At 50.4% G+C, this 17,801-nt stretch overlaps 1 protein-coding gene across 1 annotated transcript; it reads right to left on the bottom strand.

Moving 5' to 3' along the window:
• Positions 1-15,764: 15,764 nt before the first annotated feature.
• C6H11orf96 (chromosome 6 C11orf96 homolog) lies at positions 15,765-16,964 on the bottom strand. The gene has a single exon (XM_074909103.1). The coding sequence runs from the start codon at positions 16,571-16,573 to the stop codon at positions 16,211-16,213; it is 363 nt and encodes a 120-aa protein (XP_074765204.1). The 5' UTR covers positions 16,574-16,964; the 3' UTR covers positions 15,765-16,210.
• Between the last annotated feature and the right edge of the window lie 837 nt (positions 16,965-17,801).

Here is a 17,801-nt window from a genome sequence, read left to right as displayed (position 1 = left end):
AATCCCCCTTCTAAAAGCCTTTTTGGATCCCCCTCTGCTGGAACCCGATATGTGAGGAGCTGAGGGTTTACAAATTTGATCTCCAGGGAAGATTGCAGAGGGAGAGCTGCCGGCTGTTAAACAACAAAAGCAGGTCGCTGGGACACACAGAGAGGATTAACAGGCACTATTTATCTTTTGGATTTTATTTGCTGTCTCCTTGTCCCAGGACAGCCTAACTGCAAAGGAAGCCTGACCTCAGCTCAGATATGGCCCTGCAGAAAGCGTGGGGAGCACAAAGCAGATCTTGAAGCAGGCTCAGCGGTGTGACTGCGGGTGAAACAGATAACAGAGGAGACTTTTTCATCTGTATTACGATGCTGCCCACATGCAGCAAGACTCCTGTGGCTCAACCTGCCCTTCCTGGTTCTTTCATGGCCTGATGCTACCAGGCATCAGGCATTTTTTCACAGTGTCACCTGTGGCTTCCCTAGGACCCAGAGAACTACCAGCTTCCACAGCTTGCCACAGGCTAGAACTGCTGGCTATCAAGTGTCAAAAAAGATTCCCATAGTGCCCAAGCCTTTGTAACATTCACCCCTGTTTTCCTCTAATCTTACACCATTTTTTATGCCTCATTTAGCCTTCTTGCTGGGAGACAGAAAGGAAAAGACAGCTCTGATACTTTAATATTGCCTCCAGCAAGAATCCTTCTCAAAATGGTCAAGGTTTTTTTGGGAATAAATAGCACTTACCTCACCTGGCCCTTCCAGCCTTAAGTATTTGAGCACCAACGGTCAGTACCCCAAAATACCATAAGGTAACGCTGCTCTGATGTTGTTTCATGGGAGAGAAGCAGAGCAGTATGCTGGTGATTATGCTACAAACTATACATTTGAGATTCCTGTTCTTTATTTTCCAGCTCAAGAGCCTTAAATGCATTTACTCGCATCTCCAATCTTCCTCCAAGGATTAGGAGGGCCACAAACAGCCGCCTGCACACTCAGCCTTATCCTGGACTTGCTTGTCATTCCCCTGCTCCAGCATGTACGTGAAGTTTGAGAAGCCTGGAGTGAAACCTTGGCTCACGGGCATGCTGTGACGGTGGCTCTGTGGGCCCAGAGGAGCCCTAACCTCCTGCCTCAGCCTTGTTTGGCACAAGCATGATAGCACAACCCAGTTCGGCACAACCCAGCCTGGAGAGGTATTAAACTGAAGACTTAGGCTAAGTCCTTGTGAGACTGCAGCTGAAACACAGTGACCATAATCCAAGAAGAAGCGGTCATCATTTGAGGGCTATTAGTGGGGTTTCTATGGCTTTCAGTTTTAAGGAAAGCAAGCGCTTGCGTTGTGGGTTATTCACAGGATCCTTCTCAGCAAGGCAAGGGCTGGTTTTGACTTGTCAGAAGTGCCTCTTGGTACCACTGCCGTTAATGGCAACCACATTGTCCCTCTGGTTGTCACTTCACCACTGCTGGACAGATAATATCCTATACTAACTGTCACCTACTAGCAGATGCATATAGAGCATTCAGAGACCAAGAAACCAGACCTATTTTCCACCAACTTGTTAACAACCAAATTGTCATAAAGTCCCACCTCTAAAATCCTGGTGCCATTTCACAGAATCGTCTCGGTTGGAAAAGCCCTTGAAGCTCCTCCAGCCCAACCATGAACCCCACACTGACCGTTCCCAACTCCACCAGATCCCTCAGCGCTGGGTCAACCCGACTCTTCAACCCCTCCAGGGATGGGGACTCCCCCCCTGCCCTGGGCAGCCCATTCCAACACTCAACAACTTGTTCTGTAAAGAAATGCTTCCTAATACCTAGTCTAAACCTTCCCTGGCACAATTTGAGGCCATTACCTTTTGTCCTATTGCTTATTACTTAGTTAAAGAGACTCATCCCCAGCTCTCTGCACCCTCCTTTCAGGGAGCTGTAGAGGGCCATGAGGTCTCCCCTCATCCTCCTCTTCTCCAGACTAAACAACCTCAGTTTGAGGTCTGCCTTCGATACACAGGCCATCCCCAAGAGCCTTGCCCACCCCTGCATTGCAGCCAGTGCCAGGGACTGCGGCTTCCTCCACATAGATGGGTTTTCAGTGCCATGTATAATGCAGGCACACAGGTGTATGGGGTGCATGGGATCCTGCACATGGCTTTACAGGTGCTGCTTAGGGCACTCTTACAGACTTACATACAGAAATGCGTGGAAATCTGTGCGCAGGGCACGCACTAAGCTCATGCGTCTCTGGACGGCACGCGGAGCAGTGCGTGTGGTTCAGGTAAATATTGACGCAACGGTTTTCTCCACAGTTCGGTCTGGCCACAGCAGCCCCAGACTACAAGGAGTCTTTGTGTTCGGCTGGCAGCTCTCGCTGCGGTGGGGGCCAGCTGAATCAGCTACAGCAGCACAGCCACCCAGCAGCAAAGCTGGGCTGGAGGCAGCCCTCGGCCTCTGCAACTTCTCTCATGGCATCACTTGTCCTGCTCATCTTTTACTGCACGCCTAGGACAGTCGGATTCTTTGAAAGACAAACCCTATGCCGTGAGGACACATTTTACATTCCGTATACACATGTAGTGCCAAGGTAAACACAGCTGTGGGTTTGTGTTTGGTGCACTTAAGCAGGAGGTACATGTGATGTGTAGGGTTTGTGTTTAGCGCACGCATCTGTAAATCAGAGATAAAACGAGAGCTCTTTGTGTAACCACAGGTAGGTTGTATCCCATGTTTTACAAGGTGTGTGTTTGGGTGTTTGGGTGTGTTTGCAGGTGGCTGGAGGATCTCTAAGGAGCTGTAAGGCACTGAGAGCAGCTGGGGCTGGGACTGTATTAACCATGCTAGATGAGCAACACAGAAAGGTCAGAGATCTTCCTGAGGCTTAATCAGGTTAAAGCATCCCCAAAGACAGGCCAGGGCTGAGGCACACTGGGCTTAGATGTGTGCGCTGGAAGACTTTAAACAGAGCCATGGCCCCACAGCTCGTGAGAGAGCAACGTGCACCCTCCGGACAGGGGAGTGTCTGGACCACAGGCTGCTTCCGTGCACCTGCAAGCAGTTGGTCCTCCTGCCTTTTGCCAACAGCAGGCGAGACTTATGCTTTCCTATTGTAGCAGCATTAAATTAAAAGTCTTGACTTTTTTAAAAGTCTGAAGTCTCTGGCAGAGGCGCTTGAGCGGTTTTTACAGGCGCCATTGAAAAGGTTCCCTCAGCCCGTTGCCTATGCTGATGTGTGGCACACGCGTTTTCCTCCAGCCCTCCTCCGCCCTCGCACCCGGCTCTGCTTGCTGGGCCTGAAATCAAAGGCAGCTCTTAGAGCTGGACAGAAAAAGAGGCATAAAGCAATCTCCTTAAAAAATCTGCCCTCTCTCTGGTGAAAGGAATAAAAGCAGAGCCCTTTGAAAATTTGACTTTAGCTGTCATTTGGGCATCTCCCACTGTCCTTCTACCTATGACCCCCCAAAATGGCCCACTGCCCTCCCCGCCTCGCCAGCACCCTTCCCAGCAGCACAGCTCCAGGGAGAGGGGAGAGATGCTCTCACCCACCCCAGCCTCACACTGCCGAGCTGTGCCTCCCACAAGGCATTGCTACAGGACAGGCAAAATTAGATTTTTCCACTTTTAATCAAAACCAAGTATTTAACCTGGGCAAAGAAAAATCAACACAGTGGAAAAAATAAACAAGCAATTTCCTGGCAAAAAAACCCCGAACAACAACCATAACACTTTGACAGGAAATATTTACTTATTAATATTTTTAATTAATTATTCTATGTGCTGTGGCAGTCGGAGATAGGAGGAGAGATCTCCAAAATGCATCAAGCGTGACACAGGGTTTTTCACAGGCACACACAAGATGAAGCAATTGGAAGGCCTGATTCTGGCTGAACCTGCATCAGAGGAACTGTGAAATGAGGCTGGGGATGAGGAGAGAAGCCTCAGCTCTCCTCAGGGCACAGGCATCCCCTCACCCAGGCTGCCTACATGGTGCTCCCACCTTGTCAGATGTGATGGAAGCTGTTGGCCAAAGCATGCGGTGGCCGGGACAGAGCTGTGAGAGCTGCCTTCAGCTCAGTGCCACCAACAAGCAGAGGGAGATGGTAAAAATAACACTTACTTTGAGAACTGTGATGTACTTCCAAGCTGCTAAGGCCGAGTCTGACACGCTGTCCCACTTGAGCACGCATCAGGCAGAGAGAGCGAGAGATAGCAAAATGGAAAATGTGAATCAGCTGGGGTTACGGAGACAAGCAGTCGCTGAGCTGTAAATCAGGATTGTGAGTGCAGGGAAGACTGGGGAGAAGCAGACAAGCAGTGCAAACATTAAGTAGAATTATAGCTTTCCGTGAAGTTTGTTCGCTTTGGGATGATGGCAAGAAAGGGCAGAACACCATGTGATGGATGGGGTGTGCGGCGGTGGGAAGAGGTGGTGCTCTGCTCCGCAGGCTTGATGCTGCTTCCTCGGGGCAGGTTTTGTTCAGCTGGGAACACTAACAAACCAGAGCTTCACGAAACAAAATGTACTTGGGGAAGGCTGAGCTAAACATTATGTCAGCTGTATTTATATTTTGAGGAATGCAACTGAAAGAGGTAGCTTTCTGTGGGCTGGATGACATATACTCCTTCAACAACCCAAACCTGGTGTTTCACAGGGACACAATGGCAGGAGGTGTGAGAAAATAGGCCCCAAAGGTTCTAAGTCCTGCTCTTCTTTCCACACAGCCCTGCCAACACACAGGGAATAAACAGGAGCAGCCTGGGAGGAGCTTGGCACATAGCCCCTGGTCTGCAGTGAGCCCAGCGAAGCCCAGAGGAGCCAGTCCACTGCAATCTGGCCTGGTGGGTTTTCCTTATGCCCCTCAGGTCCAGCATGGTCTTAAGACATTCACAGAGGACATGGCAGCATGTTGCAGGCTTCAGGCCACAGAAGGATAGACAGGATCCAGAGGGATCCCAAGAGTCAGTGGATGGGCAAGGGAGCTCTGATATTTCATTGCTTTTAGACATTGGGGTTTTTTTAAATCTGAACAGTATTTAAAAAAAAAAAAAAAAAAAAAAAAAAAAAGCCTAAAGGTTCTGTCAGAGGAGCGCTGTGGTGGTTTGACCTTGGCTAAATGCCAGGTACCCACCAAGTCGCTCTATCACTTCACACACTCCCCTCTTTCCCCCTTTTTTCTCAACAGGGCAAAAAGGGGAAAGAAAAAGATAGAAAAAACAACCCTTGTGGGTAAAGCAAAACCAGTTTTAATGTAAGCAAAGCAAAGGTCCACACACAGAATCAAAAGGAAAACCGATTTATTCTCTACTTCCCATGGACAGGCGCTGTGGGGCCTTCTCAGGAATCAGGGCTCCCATACGCGGAGGGGTTGCCTCGGAGGACCAAGGATGACCTCACCCCCTTCCTCCTTTTCCCCAGCCTTACACTGAGCAGCCGTCACATGGTCTGGAATGTCCCTTTGGGCAGTTGGGGTCAGCTGTCCTGGCTGTGTCCCCTCCCAGGATCTTGCCCACCCCGTCCCACTGGGGGGGAAATGTCGGGAAGAGCCTTGGTGCTGTGTAAGCACCGCTCAGCAGCAGCCACAGCCCCAGGGTGCTGCCAACACCCTGCCAGCTCCCAGCGTAAACCACAGCTCCATGGGGGCTGCTGGAGGGGAAAACCAGTTCCAGCTCAGCCAGACCCAGTACAAGCACAAACAGTTCTTGCAGGAAAGCCAGCAAGACCCCCTGGCCCCAGGGGTTTCCATCAGGAATCCTGTCCCTGCCCCTGCCCATCGTGCACCGGGGACCACTGCGATGGCAGCAGCCTTCCTCTTCAGCCTGCCTCCCACTCAGACAGTCCCGGCCCTCCGAGACCACGAGCCTCTGCTAATGCACGAGGACACGGCAGGCGCAGGTCTCCCGGGGAAGCTGAGCAAGGAGGGCACTCGGAAAGCTCTGAGCAGGAAGGCCCAACAGCCTCAGCAGCATTAGGACCCTCTCCAGAGCCTCGCTGGCTGGGTCAAGGCCAGCAGATAAGCAGCAGGAAACACGTCAAGCTGAGCTACGAGGACCAGCCAAGACCTTGCACACACATGTATGAGTTTGTTTGTGTAGGAAGCAGGGGCATCACATGGTGACAAGAACTTTCAGCCCATTGTACGTGAGTTAGGAACATACTCGACAAAAATAGGCACCGAGCATTTGATAACAGCAGGGAAAAGCATAATCCTGGCGTTTCACATACAATCCCAGTCTACCTGTTATTATTGTCTGGGTTCCAGCGAAGAACCCTGAGCCAAATTCTGGGGTGATTTATTCCTCACTCAGTATAATTCCATTTATTGAGTGGAGTTACTTAGTCATTGCAAAATTTGGCCCAGTTCATTTTATTTGGACATGCGTTTTATTTTTCTAATCATGACCCTTGAAACGTTAACCCTACAGCCTATGAAAATAACCATTTTCTCTAGCAGGACCAACATGGCATTTGGAAAGGAACCATATGCTGGCACTCGCCTTCTGCTTTATTTAGATCTGTTCTGGAGGTGGTGCTGATGCTTGCTTTAAGATCAGTCTCCAAGTGCCTACGCAGGAATTAAGCACAGGCTAGGAGACAAAGCTCGCGTCCATAGGGACACGCACACGGGAGGGCAAGGACAGAAATCTTTGCTTTCTGCTTATAAAGCTGATTTTCCAAGCACTTGAAAGCAACCAAACCAGCCAGCACACCCAGAGGAATGCGTGCCCTGAGCACGCCACTGCTGCGGGGCAGAGAGGGGCTGCACAGGGACAGCGCTGGTGCTCTGCCAGCCGGGTGGCTCAGTGCCACAAGCCGTGGTGGGGGGCCTGCCTGGTTCCTAACAAAAATTTCCCACCCGTCTTGGGCTTAACATAGCACGTGTGGAGGAAACACCAAGGCCTTGAACACCTCCCTTCAGGGCAGGTATCAATAATCACAGAATCATCTCGGTTGGAAAAGGCCTTGAAGATCGTCATCATCATCATCATCATCATGGTCTTGGAGGGACCACACCAGTGCTTGCCGGAGACCTGGGGCCCTGTGGGGAAGGGGCTGTTGGTCCATCATGGCCATGAGGGGTGTCCCTAGCCAAGACTTGCCCACCAGCTGCCCAGGGAGCCTTGGCAGGGGACCAGCACCCCTGACCTGCCCTTGCTCTGCCCGGACAGGCAGCTGTGGGGTCACACCTGGGACAGACGGTGCGGCTGGAGCAGCTCTGGCAGCCACAACATCCTCTGACAGTGAATTGTGTGATTCTGTTATTCGTGGCGCAAGAAAAGTATTTCCTTTTGTTTGTCCTAAACCTGCTGTCCAATAACTTATACACTGCTCCAGCTCTTGTATTGTCAGAAATAATTAAGGTCATCACTGATCTTCACAAACTATTCATGGATTCCTGCATCTCCCTCCTATCTCCCCCTTTTATTTTCAAACCAAAAGGTCCTATTCTATTAAATTTCTGTTCAACAGCAGTAAATATAGATATCTCTTTTGATTATTTTTTTTTTTTTATAACTAGACCCGAACAGAATAATCAAGATACCAGAGCACTGTCATTTTAGACAGTTGCCATGTTAGGATTTTTGGTTTGCTCTTAATTTCTTTCCTAGAAAAGAAATAAGATAAGAACATCAATATTCTTATAACTTTATCATTCCTGAGTAGCAAGTTGAATCAAGACTATCCCCGACGACTCCTGCATCTCTTTCACCACCAATAATTGCTGCTTTAGAGCACTTTGTATTGAATATATAGTCAAGTATACCTAGTTTGCAGTGTTGCAGGGAAGAGACTCAGCTTTTCTGATATTGCCTTATCCTCCTTGACTGTTCACTTTAGTCTCTGTTCAGACAGAGGGCCAAAGAATTTCTAGCAAACTTCCTTCTTTCGATGTGTTTGCAAAAGTTTATAGCAGAAGCTTCTAGCCTTTTACAAGTCATTCTTCAAAATCTTTTTTTAAGCATGTCTTATTATGATTTCACATTTAACATCCCAGTATTTATGATCCTTTCTGTTTTCGCCCTTTGGACATGACTTATGCTTTTTGCAGGATATCTTTTTACTTCTAATAATATTCTTTAATCTACTATTTAACTATGCTAGCTATTTTTATTCTTTTTGAAAAGTCTTTCTGGTAGTTAAATTTATCATGGATTCCTAATATCCAGAGCCTAGATATCTGCAAGCCTTTTTTGCTCTTTTGACTTTTTAATTTTCATCCTTTAAGCTAAGGCTTTACTGTAAAGGATAGGGGAAGGAAGTTTCACTCTACAGAACTATGAAATTTGAATGCTTGATTATCTCCGTTTCAAAGTGCTCCTCACTACATCTGTATAGTCCTTGAGCTAAACCAAGAGATTCCCGAGGCTTGTAGGTGCTCAGGCAAGGAATCACTGCTTGTAGTACCAAAATGTAGCATCACCATCATGCTCTTTTGTAATACTTACCCAGTCTGTATGAGGTTAGGTGAAATTTCTCGTTACTGCTTTACTGCTACCTTTGTACTCTCTCCTTCCATCAGAACAGCTCATCCATTGCAGCATCCCCTCTGGGTCCTCAGTTTTGCCACCCTAGTCATATCCTGACCCTGTGGAGGCATGGCATCTCTGCCTGTAAGGACTCTGTAGCACTTGCTGGCACTATTTACTTAGCTTACTTTCACATAAAGCCATGTTTTCTTTCACATAAAGCGTTGCTCCTCTTCTGGTTGACCTACTCAGTCATCACACACTTGGATGTCCTACTGGCTAGCTCCTTTCTACTAAGCCCCTAAAGCGACCACGTTTTGGCCCAGACACGATGCTGCCCTCTTCTCTCAGATGCTCACATGAAGCCCTCCTTCCTCCCTGACGCAGACTCACATTCACGCTGACAAAATAAGCCCATTCCTCATGTAGACACACCATGGGAATCCTGCATAGCAGAAGGAGGAGAGCCACCAGGCTCAGGTCCCCGAGCAAGGGGATGGGACACCTGAGAAGGCCGTATGCAAGCCTGGTAATGTGTAAATATCGTTCACCAGCTTTCTTGGCCTGAAATCGTTGTACAGTTCACCAGAAAGTGTCAGAACACTTTTTTTCTTCCCAGTTCCCCAAAGTATCTGCTGAGCAGCAGGATGTGTGTGTGTGTCCCCAAAGGGCAGGTCCCTCTGGTCAGCCCCGATGGGTGACGAGCCTGGGCTGGAGGGACTCGGGCTCTGCACAGGGCTCTCGGGCAAAGCAAAGACTCCTTCTTTGACACAGGTGATCTCAGCACGCAGCTGTGTTTTATAAACCCATGACATAACATTGCTGGGCATTTGTCCTCTGAATAAATCCAAGTCTTCTCCATTCACCAACCAAACGCATCTCCCGTGTCTGGAAAACAACAGACCTCCATCTGCAGGGATTAATGAACCAAGCCTCATCAATTCCCACCTCTCCCACAGGGAAATGGAGGGCCAGAGAGAAGCAGCTTGCTCAGGGCCACGCAGTGCACCAACAGAAGGATGGGGAACGGCACTCCCTCCCCTAACTCTCTATCTCTCCCTGAGAGCTTGAGTACATTTTCTGTCCCCAAACGAGCAGTAAACCCCGGGAGACCCCACTGCCAGAACCCCTGCTCTGAGCCCCAGAGCACTTCCATTGTCTAAAGCTAAGCAGAAATCTCAGCGATCCTGTCACCTCCTCTGCTTTGCCTGCTTGCTTGCTTCATCTGTATGGTAGAAAAATACATAAGGACATTTTATCCAAGAGTAAACACACATATAAACAGTCATAAAATTAATAACTAAGGTCCTAAAGCTGGTGGATTGGTTATTTTGGGTCAATCTGCTGGGAAAAGGAGGAGTTGGCTGATAACTCTCACATGTATTTTGGGAAACAAACAAAAATGTCACATAAAAATGTCAATATGCTTCAGAACTAGAAAAAGCAGGCAAAGCTTCATTTCATTTTGTTGGATCCCAAGGGTGCATAAACTCAGGGGTGCTACTAATGGAAGTTGATTACAAACAGGCTCTCTCGTTTGCCTTCTTAGGCAAGCGGGCCACATCCAGTTTCTCTCTGAGGTTGGGTATTTTTGTCTTCTTTCTTTCTTTCTTTCTTTCTTTCTGTCCTTCCTGCCTCTCCCCGCACCATTTGGTTCTGCTCCAGCAGCTCCATTCCCAAACAACTCTGCCCTAGCTGCCTCTCTGAAGTGACAGAGCTGTGTCCTTCCAGGTTTTGGTGCTTCTGCATCTTTCCACGCCTCCAAAACCCGATCATCCAGCCTGCCTCCAGAGCGGAGAGCCTGGGAGCTGCCTCCGCGAAACCCCCTGCATGCATTCCCAACCAACAATGCCAGCCACATACGCTTGAAATGCATCCAACTCAGCTGAACAGCAAATGTTTAACAGTAAGCAATAACCTATGTTTCTGATGCTGCTTTCCTCTGTTTGCTTTTACATATGGAACAGTGGAAAAAACATGTTACTTCACTGAATTTCTCCTGAAAGATTCAAGTCAGCAGCATGCAGGCTCCCTCAGACATTAGAGCTTGTGAAAAGAGACTGAAATGGATCTTTAATGATCATGGTCAGGACCTCCAAATACTTCTCAAAGGGAAAACACTGACTTGCCAAAACCCAAGATTAAAAGTAACAAGCGCATAAACATCCTTCACATGGTTTTGTATTAGCCAAGAACCATTTCACAAGCGAGCTGTGTTCTCTCTCTCCCTCTTTCCTTTCTCGCCAATCCCCTTCCCTCCTGCCCAAGAAAGGTCATTTTCTTCACAGGGAAGTTAAAAAAAAAAAAAAAAAATCTTCCACAACAACAGGGTTTTAAATGAAGCCAAGGAAGAAAACTTCCCTTTCACCAGTTCCTAATAAATAACTTCAACTTCTTCAATGCAAATATTTCCAGACAAAGAATCTCTGTTCAAGACACAGTCGTAAATTATCATGGTAGATCTTGTTTTGTTTGAAATCATACCCAGGCGAACCTTGGTTTGGTTTCAAAGAAAGTCTTCTGCAGTCTCATATCAGTATGGACTGATGGAGGAACCAAAGGAAAGCCCCATCCCCTCTCACTCCCGCTCCCCCAGCCTCTCCCCATTGCCGCTGCCGCCTCCTGCTCCGTCTGGGAGCAGGGAGCAGATGTCCCAGCCAGGCGGGTGCACAGCACCCACACTACTTCCAAAGCACAAGGGTGGTTAAAACTTGTGTAAGGTTGTGCAAAGCCTCAGAGTACCCTGGGTGTGACAGAGCAGGAGATCAATGCCTTGGCCGTTTCAAGCCAGTCCAGAAACGTGCTCAGCAACATCAGCCCAATGGCATGAATGCTCAAGGAGCAAATCCAGATCAACTCCGGAGTACAGCTGGACCAAATCCAGTCTGACACCAGTGCAGCCAAAATCAGGATCTGATCCGATGCCATTGAGAACATACCATGACATTTGCTAACGCAGTAGTCATAAGTGCATAATTACCAAGTTCACGCATTTAATAGCCTTAAGCTGATGCTCTGGCACGAGAAATGGTTACACGACTGACACTGCAGTTACTGGTTATGCAAGAAGTATTTCCTTTTCCCCTGGTACCAGTTAAACTAAGTGCACTGTCAGTTAAATATCTGGAGGTGCTTTGCTCTACAGTCAAGAACTAGGCTGCTCTGTTAGCAGCACGCACTCCAGACTAGACAGACCAGGCACAGGGACACACATGTTTGTATGTGTGATGAGATGCTGTTTGGGAATTAATTCATTCCCACAAAAAATCAATGCACCCAAGTTCAGCCACCTGGCTTCAGGTGGCTACTCAAGTGGAAGTGAAAGACTGCGTACTACTTCTTGATAAAGCCCGCAGGGCTGAGCTGGCAACCTCCCCGTACTGTGCAGTGGCCTCTGAATTCAGGAGACGGTGAGCTCCCCTTGATTATTACTGATTATTTTCTGCTCGGGATGTAATCTTCCATCTTTACAGCTTAAAAAGTACCCCTTGAGTTAGGATCCAGGCTTGCTGAATCACTGCACACAGCTTGCATGCTCTATTTAAGATGGCTGTGAGAAGCTAAACGGCAAATCCAGGGCACCAGTGCATCACTGCCCAGGCAGCCTGAGCTCTGCTCAGGGACTTCAGGCTAGCTGCACCTCCCCAAGGGGTTTTTACCCCCACAGAAATGTCAGCCCCACGTACAAAAGACAGCTCAGGCTCAGCCATGCCATGGGAGCTGCGGGTCAAACAAGGCTAGGTGCAGGCTGGAGAACCCTGCTGCACCGGAGGCAACGGAGGCTGAGTGAGGTCCACACACGCTGCCCAAGAGCTACAACCCCGAAGAGGGCAGCCAGCAAGCTGCTGGCAGTGCTAACATTAGAAAAACCACAGCAAACCAAATTTGCTAGAGCTCGCCCAGCGGCCCTTGTCTCACGGCAGTTTGTTCGCTGTCAGCCTGACAATGAAATGGATTCCTCCATTTGTGGTTTGTCCCAGGCTCTGCTCTTGCTTTGCAGGTTAGATAATGATGGTCATGGGGTGTTTCTTACCCAGGGCAGTGCCCTGCAGTCTTCTCCACTTGCAGGATCAGACCCACAGCACTGGTAAGGGTCAGGAGATGTGTGGTCATTAACCAGCTCCTAAAGCAAACACATTCTTGGGATCCCAGCACAGAAACCTGCAGGAATTACCTGCAGAAATCTCATATTTGTTCCTGATAACAGCTCTGCTCTGAAGTGTCCCCAGAGAGTCACTGGAAACCCAGAGATGAGAGAAGTCACCCAACAGCAGAAACGGTGCACACATGGCTAGGAGAGGAGACTGTCCTCGGCTCCTTGGGGTGGACACTAAACTGCAAACAGAAGGTCTCCACGAATTAGAGTCAAATTTAACTAAAAGGTTTGGGGGAAAAAGCAGAAAAAGCTTGTCCACAGGATGCACAGGAAGGATTTTTTTTTTTTTTATCCTGAGGCCAGGAGAGCAATGATACTGCACTGTACAGATCCCCTCTACACTTGTCAGCATCAGGTGCAGAGGTGCAGATCCACCACACCAGCATGAGTAGCTTTACACTAACACAGCATTTCAACGCGAGCAAAAGGGAAAAATGCTGATGAGCTTGAAGAGGCTGGACACAAACCAAGAAGAGAATAAAGGAATTGCTTTCAAGTTCAATTTTTACTCGTCCCACCAGGTCCTTCTCTCGCTGCAGAGGGCAGGAAGATTCACACACGAAGTGATAGAACAAAATGCAGGTCCCACTAAAGACAAATTCTGCTGTGTGATTTCCTGCGTTTTGAAGAACTAGGGCTGAAGGCAGCCCTGGGGTGCTCAGTCTCCCCTCTGCCCTGAGGCCCACCCTGTGGTGCCGGGAGCATTGGGCCCCCAGCTCCTTCCTGTGCTGACATAAAATGCTCGTGCCTACTCACTGCCATGCTGAGCATCACCGTAAGTGGCATCTGCTGGATGCTTTTAAGCTGTAAATTACTGAGGGGAAATGTACAGCCCACATCTCAAGCCTGGGTAGTAGGTGACAGACCCAAACCCCTTTGATATGGTCATTACCCTCGGTAAAGTGAATTTAATAGGTCTTCCTGCAATCCTCAAAGGACAGATATCCATGATGCTAAAAACCATTGCAGGAGAAACCTTCAAAATTAGCAGCACAGGAAGACGGGAAGGGAGGTTTATTTTTCCAGCTGCATTCAGGAGGGCCTTTCCAGGATGGATCTAAACCACGCTGGATTTTCACCCTTTTGCCCCCATTGGAACTGTTTGGAAGATAAATGCTAGCCTGTCTTTAGACTGGCATCTCCCACGTTATTTGCTTTGAGACGGAGCAGAAAAATGTTAACAAAGACCGGTTGAAAAGAAACTTATTTATTCAGCCTAGCCACTGGAATATGGCTTTTTCTCAAATATTGTGCTACAAGAGATTCTCAAACCCTCTTTATGTTAACATTCATGCCTGCCTCTCAAAACAGCAAAGAGAACGTGGCTATTTTCCCCTTTCCAGGAGGCGAGTCCTCGATGCTGGGCTGCTGGCTGGCACGGCACAGCCTCTGGTGCCTCCTGCACAGCTGCACGCCGAAGCGGGGATGGGAAAGGCGACGGTAAATGGCCTGCTATTAATCCCAGCTGCTGCACAGAAACCGAGAGCGGGGAAGAGGATCGTGCGCTCACAGCTACCACACGCTTTGTGTGTCATCACAGGGATTGTACCAGAGCTGAATGCAAGACTGGAAAGTAGTCTCAAACCTGCAGTGTGGGGAGGATGCTATACAACCCCTGGAAATCGTATGGAGCTTATTAGCCCGCTGTGTACATTATGCAACATTTAGGCACAAAGCTATAGAGTTCCCACAGATGTTTCAAACCCTCCCAGAATTGTAACAGCCTTTGGAATTGGTTGAGGATAATTAGCCCAGCTGCTGGTAACTGTTTCTTACCGAGTCCTGTTTGCCTGGCTGAAAGCTGTTCTGGAGGTCAAGTTACTTTGCTTTGTAGGTAAATGTTGTGTGTTTATGTGCTGCGCCTGCACAGAAAGCAGCCGTCGGGGTCTAACAGCAAAGGGAGACAAGCTCTTTCCACAGACTGCATGCAGGGGAGTGGTGTCAATAATTGTTTTACAAGGAGGTCAGGTCAGAGCCCAGACCTGTTTCCTTACCTGCTGAACAGCCCACACAGCCCTCCCCTGGCACTGGTGCTCAGCTGGCTCTCCTACTGCAAGGGAGTTTTTAAGACTCTCCCTGTACTTACAAAAGTTGCCAGAGGACCTGTCCAAAAGCAAACTCTCCCCATCCTTGGTTTTCCTCAGCTTCCAGTTGTGCCCAAAGCCACCACCTGGCTCCTCAGGCGGGTCATCTGCTGTGCCCCAGTGTCTGGAGGGGAGGGCTCCGTGGCTGCCAGCCCTACCTAGGCACCCTGTTCGCCATCTGCACCACATCCATCCTTCCCCTCTGCCCCAGCCCTCACCTCCCCCGTTAAACTCACAGCATGCTGCTTGTCCCTGGTTTATCAGTATGATTGCGCTGCAAGCCAGGATGTAAGAAAAGCTGTAACCCCCCAGAGCATCTTGCCACAGAAATGTTAAGAGGCTGCAGCTCGCTATCAGCTAATACCTAGTAACGGGGAAGTTTCAGCTGCTGGAGGCTTGTCTGGAAGGAAGATGCTCCCATGGGATCACACTATTAGCACAGGATTCCCAGTCCAGGCATTTGCTTTTCATTCTATAGAGTGCTTCAGATGCTCCTTGGCACATACACTGCAGAGAGAGAAAATCTTACAAACATCTTACATGCACCTGCAAACACACACACACAGAAGCCCCACGTAACTTCACTCCTATGCCACTTTCCGGCTTCAGAAAAGCCTGTCTGTGCAGTACCACTTGCTCTAGTAAATAAAACTGCAATTCTATCCAATTACCAAACACATCTGCTGCCCTGAACAACTCACAGGCCAGAAAGGGAAGGGGAGAAGAAGCAAAAACAATTTGGATGAGAACTGAAGTTTGTGAATGCATGAGGCTTGCCCAGTCACATGAAGGTTCTCGGACCGGTTATAAACACTCCATAAACATCAATTCAGGTTAACACAAAGATCTCAAAGAAGCAAAGAAACTTGTCTAAAAACAGTCTAACCTGGCTCTTGTCCATTAACTTGTACCTGACAGTACGGACTGCAAAACCTCTCTCAACAGTATCCTCAAGGAAAGCGTTGCTGCTTCTGCACTAGCTACTGACAGCCTTTAAATCCCTTTAGTCCTCAACAGAGTAAAGAAAGCTGAAAGAGGACAGTTACAGCCCTGAAATAAGAACAGTCCGGTATGTACTGTGCAAATATATCAATTTTATTACTCTTTTATGGAAATAATAACAGACATTCAGGTAGAAACATATTAAATTAATGCAGTCAACGGTTTAAATGCAAAAATAAATATAAAGTCCAGCAGCTCAATGCATCTAAAACAGCTCATTTCTTCTAACGAATAGAAAAGGTTTGTTTTGGGTTGGTTTTTTTTTTTGTCTTTTTCGTCTTTTAAACGGAGAGTTTCATACAATCAAATAGAAACGAAGATACAAGCGCTTTCTTAGAAAACATCCCGCCCCGGGCGCTCCTCGGCCAGCGGCGGGGCGGCTCCCTGCAGCCCAGTCCGTGATGCCGCCGGGCCAGCAGCCGGGCCAGCAGCCGGGCCAGCAGCCGGGCCAGCAGCCGGGCCAGCAGCCGGGCCAGCAGCCGGGCCAGCAGCCGGGCCAGCAGCCGGGCCAGCAGCCCTCAGAGGGCCGAGTCCGAGTCGCTGGAGTCGAGGCTGTTGCGGAGGCGGCAGCTGCCGAGGCGGTCCCGCTGCAGGCTGAGGTTCTGGGTGCTCCGCCGCAGGCACTCCAGCGACTGCAGGAAGGATTTCCTGGCCTTCTCCTCCTCCATGGGGGACACCCCCTCCTCCTCCACCTCCTGGATCTCGTCGAAAGTCACCGGCTGCGTCTTGAAGCGGGACTGCCGCGGCCGGCGCAGCTTGCCCTTGGGCGCCTTGGCGGGGCGGGCGGGCGGGGGGAACTCCTCGGCCACGCACACGAAGTGGGGCATCACGGCCTGGTAGCTGGAGCAGACGCCCAGCAGCTCGGCCGGTTTGGCGGCCATCCTGCCGCCGCCGGGGCCGCCCGCCGCGGGGGCTGGCGGAGCGGGGCGCGGAGCTTCCGCCGTACCGGGCGCCCGGGCTCCGGGGGGCAGCGGCGGCCGCGCAAGGACGAGCCCCGCGGAGCGCGGCGGGGCGGAGCGGTGCGGGGCGATGCTCAGCGGCGCGGGACGAGGCGAGGCGATGCTCAGCGGAGCGGTGCGGGACGAGGCGAGGCGATGCTCAGCGGAGCGGTGCGGGACGAGGCGAGGCGATGCTCAGCGGAGCGGGGCTCTCCGGAGCGGCTGCCGTGCGGAGAGACGCGGAGACCTGAAGAACTCCACCGCTGCTGCTGCCGCCGCCGGCGCCTCGGCGCCGTTATATATCCCGGCGCTGCCCCCGCGGGAGCATGCTCAGACGGCGGCGAGCCCACTTGCAGCCCGCCGGGCGCTTCCCTTCCGCCTGACGTCCCGGCCGGCCCCGCTGCCGCCGCCCCCGGGCCCCCCCGGGAGCGGGGGGCAGGGCCCGGGCTGGGGGAGCCCCCGCCGCCGCCGCCCCTGCGGAGGCTTCGCGCCGGGCCCCCCGCCCCTTGCCGGCCTCTCTCGCCGCCCGCCCGCCCGCCGGCCCCGAGGCTCCGCTCACCCGTCCCCTCTCCCCCGCCGGGTCCCCTCTCTCCCCCGGGTCCCCCCCGGGTCCCCTCTCCCCCCCCGGGTCCCCCCTCTCCCCCGGGTCCCCTCTACTCCGGGTCCCCTCTCCCCCTTCCCCGGTCCCCTTGCCCCAGGCCCCCCCTTTCCCGATGGAGCATCAGGCAGGTCCCTGAGCCCTTCCTCCACCCCAGAGAGCTGCAGCATAGTCCAGTTTTCTACATCTCACCTCACAGCTTTTCTTTTTTTTGCTTTTTTTTTTTTTTTTTATCAGTACCATGATTTCTATGGCTGTAAAAGCACACGAACAGGCTTGTCACATCAGCTTTCAGCAGGGATCACTACTGTCAGAGTAACACACACAGGATTAAAGGAAACCCCGAGGCAAGCCCAAATCTGAATACCCTCACGCTACGGTGACCCCGATTTAAACCACAGCGACCGCCTGAAATAGTCCCAGGCAAGAAACCATCAGCCGCAGCAGGGTTAAGCAGGACTCAAGGCACTGGGATGTGGTTCCCAGTTCCACCACCTCTAATGTAAACACCTGCTTCAGTGTGACTCCATATTTTCCTCCTTTTAGAAGGGATCCTAAAATTCTCCATTCCCC

This window comes from Athene noctua, chromosome 6 (genome assembly GCF_965140245.1).
Source record: "Athene noctua chromosome 6, bAthNoc1.hap1.1, whole genome shotgun sequence".
In the NCBI taxonomy this organism is placed as follows: Eukaryota; Metazoa; Chordata; class Aves; order Strigiformes; family Strigidae; genus Athene; species Athene noctua.
The sequence above is the reverse complement of the archived record's forward strand: the minus strand, read 5'-3'. Positions and strand labels throughout refer to the sequence as shown.